The sequence below is a fragment of the Poromitra crassiceps genome, assembly GCF_964638095.1.
Source record: "Poromitra crassiceps genome assembly, chromosome: 11".
NCBI classification, from domain to species: Eukaryota; Metazoa; Chordata; class Actinopteri; order Beryciformes; family Melamphaidae; genus Poromitra; species Poromitra crassiceps.
In genome coordinates this window covers 10,042,149-10,050,998 of record NC_139643.1, presented here as the reverse complement: position 1 = coordinate 10,050,998, position 8,850 = coordinate 10,042,149, and the positions used below count along the sequence as shown (strand labels likewise).

Below are 8,850 nucleotides of genomic sequence, written 5' to 3'. Positions count from 1 at the left end.
TCTCCTCTCTCATTTAAAAATCCAAAGCAACCAATCAGGGTGCTCTAGAACCTAGCTAATCACAGCATACCACACAGGCAGGCGTTCAACACATTCTCACTCCCAACTCATGACTTGATGACAAGAAGTGTTCCTGACGGATCTGCAGTATATGAAGAGTTGGGAGTGAGAATGTGTTGGGGCTTTAACTTCTGAATACTGCATAGTGATTGGCTCCAGGATTCATGATGTCAAATCATGTTGGTTGAAAATTGCCTTTTCAGTGAGCTCAGAGAAACTGGTCAGACGGTCAAGACGGACAGCACCACTCCACCTGGAGCTGTAGGTTCTCTCCAGGAGACTGCCATGCCTCTCCTCTTCAAAAACAGCACCACTCCACCTGGAGCTGTAGGTTCCCTCCAGGAGACTCCCATGCCTCTCCTCTTCAAAAAGAACTTTAACAAGCTGCCTCAGTGGGATTTTGAAGATGTGTATAACCTGGATACCCAACCCAGACAGACAGTAAGCAGACTATAGCAAGACCCTTGTAGCATTAAAACATGGGAATGGGTAGCCTCAGAATTTGACTACTCATTCGTTTCACTCAGTCATGGTCTCACAGAAGGACCACGCGCTCCGCTCTCTTCAATGAGGAAATGGAAATCCAGACCTTTTAGAAAAGATTTTTGGGGTTAGGGTTGAAAGTAATTCTCTCTCTTTTCTGAGGCACACAATTACTCACATAAGACCCTAAATTTAATAGTTAGAAGGTTTTTGTGGATTTTGGTTTCCAGAGACTTTAAATATTGCTTAGTTTCCAATTCGGAGCCATTTATGTCATGCCAGAGGCTGTGATTTCTGTTCTTCCAGATGTGTAATGACGGGTTTCCACCTGTAGCCACAGCAGAGAGGGCGCTGTTTCCCTGGGAAGCCGAAGAACAACAATGGCCATTTTCAATGGAAAAGACAGGCAGAGACAGCCTCTGGTATGACAAAAAATAGATCAGAATTGGAAACGACACAATATTTAAGAACACGAATAGCCCGGTTCAGTAGACAACAACCTTGTGTTTATGGGAGACTATGATTGAGTGAAACAAATGAGTAGTTGAATTCCGAGGCTAGGGAATAAACAAGGCTGATATCTTCTGGCAAAGTGCTTGTGTGGTGTGACCTGCTTATATTTGTTTTTCAGCTGTCCTCTGTAACCCTCTGCCTCCATAACCCTCTGCCTCTGTAACCCTCACCCTCTGTAACCATCTGCCTCTGTAACCCTCACCCTCTGCCTCTTCCTTCAATCAGTCATTGAAACAAACTGCATTTATGTGACGATTGATTGACCCATCCTCTCTTTCTCCACTGCATGGAGCTCTCTCAAACAATCAGGTTTAACCAAAAGATGAGTATGATGACACATTTTCTAATCTCAACGTTTGCCTGTTAGATTCATGTAGTATACTGTATTTTCTTTGCCACTGTCAGACCTGTCCCCAGTCTCTGCAGAAGAGTGAGGATCCCAGCTTCAAGCAGGCTTTCATCCCCAACGTGCCTCTGTTCATGCACAAAGACAATATCAACATGAGCGAGTGGAACAGACTTTCCCATTTCAACAACCCCTTTGGTTTCATGGAGTTCAGCCACAACGGTACGGGAGTGTGTGTGTGTGGGTGTGTGTGTTTGTGTGTGTGTGTGTGTGTGTGTGTGTGTGCGCGCGTGTGTGTGTGTGTGTGTGTGTGTGTGTGTGTGTGTGTGTGCGTGCGTGCGTGTGTGTGTGTGTGTGTGTGTCTGTGTGTGTGCTTTGCGCGCATGCGTTTGTTTGTTGTGCGTGTCTGCCAATTGCAGTATTGCGTAGTAGTTAATGTGATACTTTTTAGAAAGAATCGATCAACCTCAATGGCGCTAATGGATCTTGTAGAAGAACTAACTAGTACAATTGATAATAAGAAGTTTGCATTAGGCATATTTATAGATCTGAAGAAAGCATTCGATACAATTGATCATGACATTCTGTTACAAAAACTGGAATGGTTTGGGATCAGAGGGGTAGGGCTACATTGGTTAAAAAGCTATATAGAAAATAGACAACAATTTGTACAGATAGGGGAATATAGGTCTTCACTTTCAGACATCACCTGTGGTGTGCCGCAAGGGTCAATTCTAGGACCAAAATTATTTTTGCTGTACATAAATGATATATGTAATGTTTCCAATATACTTAAATGTGTTATTTTTGCTGACGATACAAATGTCTTCTGTGCAGGGGAGAATCTTCAAAAGTTGTTGGAGGTTGTCTCAGCCGAATTGGGCAAGCTGAAGTTGTGGTTTGATGCAAATAAGTTATCTTTGAATATAAAAAAAAACAAATTCATGGTTTTTGGAAATCGTAACATACATTTGAAGGCACCGGTGGAATTAAAAATAGAAAGTGTTAGTTTAGAAAGAGTATATGAGAACATATTCCTGGGCGTCATAATCGACCACAACTTCAGCTGGAAACCCCATGTCAGCTATGTCAGGTCCAAATTAGCAAGGAGTGTGGGGTTACTGGGTAAAACGAGGCACGTTCTGAACCATAAATCACTGTATACACTGTACTGCACTCTTATTCTACCATATCTAATCTACTGTGTGGAGGTGTGGGGAAATATACAAGAGCACCCTTCAGACAATAAGCACCATGCAAAAAAGAGCAATTAGAATAGTGAACAATGTAGGCTATTATGAACACACCAATGACTTATTTTTAAAGTCACATACATTGAAATTTAGGGATCTAGTGGATTTCAAAACTGCACGAATAGTGTTTAAAGCAACACAAAATCTACTGCCAAACAACATCCAAAAAATGTTCAATGATAGAGAAGGGGGATATAACTTAAGAGGGAGATTTAATTTAAAACAGCCGACTGTGCACACCACTAAGAAAAGCATGTGCATTTCTGTCTGTGGGGTGAAGTTGTGGAATGGTTTACCGGAGGAGTTAAAGGAAAGTAAAAATATTGTTCATTTTAACTCATTCACCGCCAAAGACGTCTTTGACGTCTTATCAGAAATAGCCATCCACGCCAAAGACGTGTTTGACGTGTTTTTGTTTTTATTAGTACAGGGCGTATTTCAAACACTTCCCCAGCCTCTGACATAGTATCAGGTCCCTAGCATCTAAGACAACACGTGAACAAACACGTGTTTTGAAATTGAGCAGGAAGAAAATCAGAAAACGGATAAATGCTTCCTCCTTGTGCAGACAGGAGAAACGCCATTGAAACGCCGCTCGGCGCGCTGCACGAGCTGGAGTCGCCTTCCTCTGTGCCAGCCGGGAGAAAACGAGAGAAAGTAATCCAGAGAGATGTGTTTGATCATCGGAGGAATGAGGAAATGATCGATCAGTTTGACGGGTAATCCAGAGGGTGGTGAGGAAGTGTTGAATAGCCGAGGGGAAAACAGGAACGATCAGATAGCAGGGAGGCAAGAAGACAAGGCAGAAGCGGCAGTCACAGCAGCCCGCTGTCTGTTCTCAAGAGCTATTCAGTTGGTTCATGAAATCGCTGGGCTGCGTGCCCTCCAGTGTTGCTCCTGGCCAATCCCAGCGCCACAGGGCGTGGTTATTGCTTATCCTATGTGGGGTTAGAAATCATGCAACGAAGATAAAAGATGGATCGTGTGTGTGTGTGTGTGTGTGTGTGTGTGTGTGTGTGTGTGTGTGTGTGTGTGTGTGTCTGTCTGTCTGTCTGTCTGTCGGTGTGTCTGTCTGTCTGTCTGTCTGTCTGTCTGTCTGTGTGTCTGTCTGCACACTCACTCACACCGAGTAAACTGTATTGTTGAATGTAAAAAAAAAGCACTTCATGTGTATATATATATATATATATATTATTATTTTTTTAATTTGTGTCATAACGAATAATATTTACATGTCTGATGTCAATACAGTTCAAAATAAAAGAATTGAGAGCGAGTTCTGCATGAGATTGTGTGATTTAGAAAAATGCCAATATCTGCAATTTATCTTGTCAGAGAGACCTTTTTGGTGAAAACAGGGTGTATATAAAGGGCTATAAGTAGAGTACAGAACATGCTAAAAGCTCACTTTTTTTTTCCTGGTGAACCCAGAGACGTACATCTTCATTTTGAGCTATTGCAAATCACTTTGGTGCTAATAGATAATTTACTGTGGGTCTTGAAAGATGACCAACAATTATGAAAATCTTTGGCCTGTGCTAAATATTGGCAGTCCTAAACTGGCCATGAATGAGTTAAGAGAAAGTTGAAACACTTTATACTGGAGAAATATAGAACTGATGGTTAACTGTCTTTCGATGATGTATAGTTCAAATGCTAAAAATGTATATATGACGTATAGATCAAATGCTTAAAAAAAAAAAAAAAAAAATTGCTTGCTGTTTTTGTTAATTTGTTTGTTTGTTTTTTTTGTAATTAGACCATATGGAAAGTTTGTAATTTATAAGATGAACTGGGTTAGGGCATTTACAAGCTTATAGCTTCAGCCCTAACCTTTTTGGCCAGCATCATATGTTTGTTTTGTTTCGCATGTTTGTTTGTTTTGTGATGTGGCGCGAAATAAACTTTATTCATTCATTCATTCATTCATTCATTCATTCATTCATTCATTAATACTAAGCCCCCCAAAATCAGTGGTCTCTGCTCCATTTCATTTGAATTAGCCTGGATTCAGACTTTAGAATCACATGTTGATAGCCTATATCCTATTCAAAATAGATATTTGAGACTGGGTTGCTAGAGGCTTCAAACTGTGTGTCTGCACAGTGCATTTTAATTTAAAGAGGAACTAAACCACACCTAAATCGGTGGTGAAGCCTGACACCTAATGGTGAAAAGCAGGGTACTGCTGGCCTTTGTGCCAGGGTTGGGGTTTATGTATTAATTTATATGTTTTGCTTGGCTTTGCAGAAGTGAAGGCAGCTGTGGATTTGATCCCAAAGCCGAAGGAGCCACTGCTCCTCCCCAGAGGCGATGGTGACGGCTGTATGCGCTGTGCTGTGGTGGGCAACGGTGGGATCCTCTATGGCTCTGGCATGGGGAAGGAGATAAACGCACACGATTATGTGTTTCGGTAAGATGGGCACAGAATACTACGCTCTAAAGCAGTGCTTCCCAACCTTTTTTGTCTTATGTACTAGAGCCCGATACTGGGTTTTTGAGGCCGATGCCGATATCAGGGAGTAAAAAAAATCTGATATCGATATATTGGCCAATATTCTTATATTATATATACACATCATATTACACAATTTATTTTGCAATGGTCCCTCAAATATCAAAGACTTAGTTGAGATGACTTGAGGTAATGTAGGCAGGATATTTTACAGCTTATCAATACACTTTATTATACATAAATATATATATAAATATAGCCGCAAGCGGCGATGACGGGGTCCAAGCATGGTCAGTAAGGGTGTAGTGGTCAGTAAGGGTGACGGGGTCAGTCAGGGTGTTGTGGTCACATAAGTACTTGTTTTTGTGTACAATATCCCTTTAAGTATCTGGACAGAAAGTTGTATTTGGGTAGAACATACTGTCAATACGACAAGTACTTCTCTGGCTCTGCAGATACATATAATATGGTTTACAAAGTAAAATACAACTGTCTGGATAGCTCACTTGGTAAAGCTCATGACTTATGCTAACTAAAGACTATTGCGGCTCAAAGTTCAAATCCCATGTGGGATGAACAATTTTCAACTTCAGACAGTTGAGTCAGTAACAGTAATTAAAACTCAACATGTTGCCTCCTTATTTTGCGGTGTCTCATGAACTTTTTCCATATCTTGGAAATGTTAGCTGAAGATTACGTGGCTGTGTTCAAGAACGTGTTTTGCAACAGGAGGGGTTAGTTCTTGTCTCATGATGGAGCTTTTGTGTTCTGAAATCAGAATTTTCAGTTGTCATTGAGTCTTTCCCACACACACATCAAACCATAGGGCGTAGTGGCGTCCACTACAGAAGGTTGATGGTTTTATCCCTGAAATTGCTTTTGATGACTATAGCCAGCACCCTGCATGGCAGCTTGTCATGCAGTCCATTTACCATTAAGGACATTTCTGTATTACACACATAATGCACCACTTTACATTAAAAGTCTGCCCTGAATGAAGATGTTTGAACTAATTGGTGTGGGTTGTGCTGTTACAATGGAAGTAAAGTAAAGCTAAAGTCCCACTGATTGTCACACAATGTGTGAAATTTGTTCTCCACATTTGACCCATCCCCCGGGGGAGCGGTGAGCGGCAGCGTGCGCGCGCTCGGGAATCATGTTGATCTAACCCCCCAATTCCATATATAGTTATAGACAGTTATAGTATATATATATATATATATATATATATATATATATATATATATATATATATATATATATACTAACTAAGTAATATATATATAACTAATATGTGTATGTGTGTGTATATATATATATATATATATATATATATATACTAACTAAGTAATATATATATAACTAATATGTGTATGTGTGTGTATATATATATATATATATATATATATATATATATATATACACATATGTATATATGTATGTGTGTATATATATATATATGTGTATAAACTTGAGTTAAAGCAGCTACGAGCAACTTTTTCGATTGTTATTAAACAGTATAAATTTAATATCAATGCATCACATCTTACCTCTAATAGTCGACGAGACCAAAGCCGTGTGTATCTGAGATTGCTCCCTTAGGTGATTATTAAGTCTATAGTCTGTCTAAACTCGCGTCAACAGGGGGCTCTCTAGAGCAACCGGACCGGGTAACCCGGAAGTGAAACGCGGAAGTGAAACCAGGAAGTGAAACGCAGCTGCCTTCCAACGCCGTTTGCGCTGCCTAGCAACATAACATAAACAATGTGAACGCCACGCATACTCGCGGGAACATCTCTCGTTATATTCTAACAGGTTTTTTGGAAGTTATTTTGTGGTTATGGCCGAAGTGGCTGCTGCAAACCGTTTCATTTCACTTCCTGATCTGCCCTGGCTACAGACACACTAACACTGGCTGATTCACTCGGGGTTCAAGCGAGACTAGTCTGCGTTGGTCTCGTCGACTATTAGAGGTAAGATGTGATGCATTGATATTAAATTTATACTGTTTAATAACAATCGAAAAAGTTGCTCGTAGCTGCTTTAAGGAAAATTATACAAATATACACAACATGCTGTCTATAACTTTTTTTTTTTTTTATATATATACTGTATATCGGCAATATCGGCCAACATATTGGCTGATACTGATATATCGGTTATTGACCAATATCAGCCGATAATATCGGTGCACCGATATATCGGTCTGGCTCTATTATGTACCCCTTGAGCTGTTTTTCCATGCCAATAGTACCCCCTCACTCATGCGTGTTGATGATTACAAGTAAATCCATACAAAATGTTTCACTGAACTGAAGGTGTTTGGGTGGCAATTATCAGTAGCATAACAATGTAACAGCTGACACTTGCCGGGGGGGGGGGGGGGGGGGGGGGGGAACTAGTTGCGGCGCGCACGTACCATTTTAACAATGGCCATATGAAATTACTTGGAATACTTTTTTAACATAGTTTTGGAAGTAAATTGTAATCCCCAGTTTCCAAGTACCCCCTGCAAGCTGCTCAAGTACCCCTAGGGGTACATGTGACGTACCCCTGGTTGGGAATCACTGCTCTAAATCTGATCAATACTACTACTATACTGTAGCAGTAAAGCAACAGATAGGAGATTTGTGTGCACCGAGATTCAGTGTTGTGCATGAATGCTCTAAAAGAGACCTGTTCATTGAACAAGCTCATATTTTGGTGAACATGTGAGCTGAGCGGATCCTTTTCCAAATACATAAACATACTGTACAGTGAGCGTGCGGGAGTGAATGTCACTGTTATAAGCCTGGATTTGAACCCACAACCTACCACATGATGAGAGGTTGCTGCTGCTTTACCTACTGATCCAAACTCCTGGTACCATTCTTTTCATGCTCTCATACCTCGATAACAAACAGTTTCTTCCCCCTGGCGGTGCGAACCATGAACTCGCTTCACCCCCCGCAATTACAGCCACTGCCCCGTATTGCCCACTAACTTGCACTGGTCACTTCAACAAGTAGCTGCTGTTGTGTGTGTCTGTGTGTGCGTGTGTGTGTGTGTGCATGTGTCTGTGTGTGCATGTGTGTGTGCGTGTGTGCATGTGTGTGCCCTTATATTTTTTAATTACATTATTGCACTTTAAATGTGACACTTGCACTACGTTTTTTATCCCAGATGTATTTATTTTTATTCTACCATGGCCCATGTGTAATGCTGTGTTAATCTAGAATCGTTTCATCCCTTTAAGTAGTAGTTTTTCTCACCTAAAGTTCCTTGTATTTACTTTAGTCTCGTCTGTCTAACTAAGTTGGCACTGCTTATTCTAGTGCGGTCCAATTTTCGTCTTTGTTGTATGCAAGTATGACAAAAATGACAATAAATTAATCTTGAATCTTGAATCTCTTAATTGCCCATTGTGTTTACATGCGTGTGGTAATTTACATAAGAATGAAACCGGTTTTGCTGTGACGTCGACGCGCTGCTTCTGTCTCTGCTTCTCTCTCTGCTCTGCCTACCCGTCTGCGAGTGGGGGTCATAAAGGCAGAGACACACAGTGGTGAGCCTGTTTTTGGGCTGTGTCAAGACAGCAACAGTTAGCAACTGAAATACCGCAATTTACTTGCCGAATAAATGTAATCGTGACTTTGGCATGTTCCTCCCATGCAACCGCAAGAGAGTGTTACTTTGGCATGCTACCCCCATGCAACCGGAAGAGAGTGTGACTTTGGCATGCTACCCCCATGCAACAGGAA

The 8,850-nt window shown here is 40.9% G+C and overlaps 1 protein-coding gene across 1 annotated transcript in view; it reads left to right on the top strand.

Moving 5' to 3' along the window:
- Nucleotides 1-237: 237 nt before the first annotated feature.
- LOC310784816 (alpha-N-acetylgalactosaminide alpha-2,6-sialyltransferase 1-like) overlaps nt 238-8,850 on the top strand; it is a gene marked incomplete at both ends in the record, with an annotated part of 15,726 nt that continues 7,113 nt past the window's right edge. The window contains 3 exons of the mRNA XM_083645856.1: nt 238-501; nt 1,462-1,624; nt 4,906-5,068. Coding sequence (XP_083501982.1) covers nt 238-501; nt 1,462-1,624; nt 4,906-5,068 — 590 coding nt within the window. The remainder of the gene's footprint in view (nt 502-1,461; nt 1,625-4,905; nt 5,069-8,850) is intronic.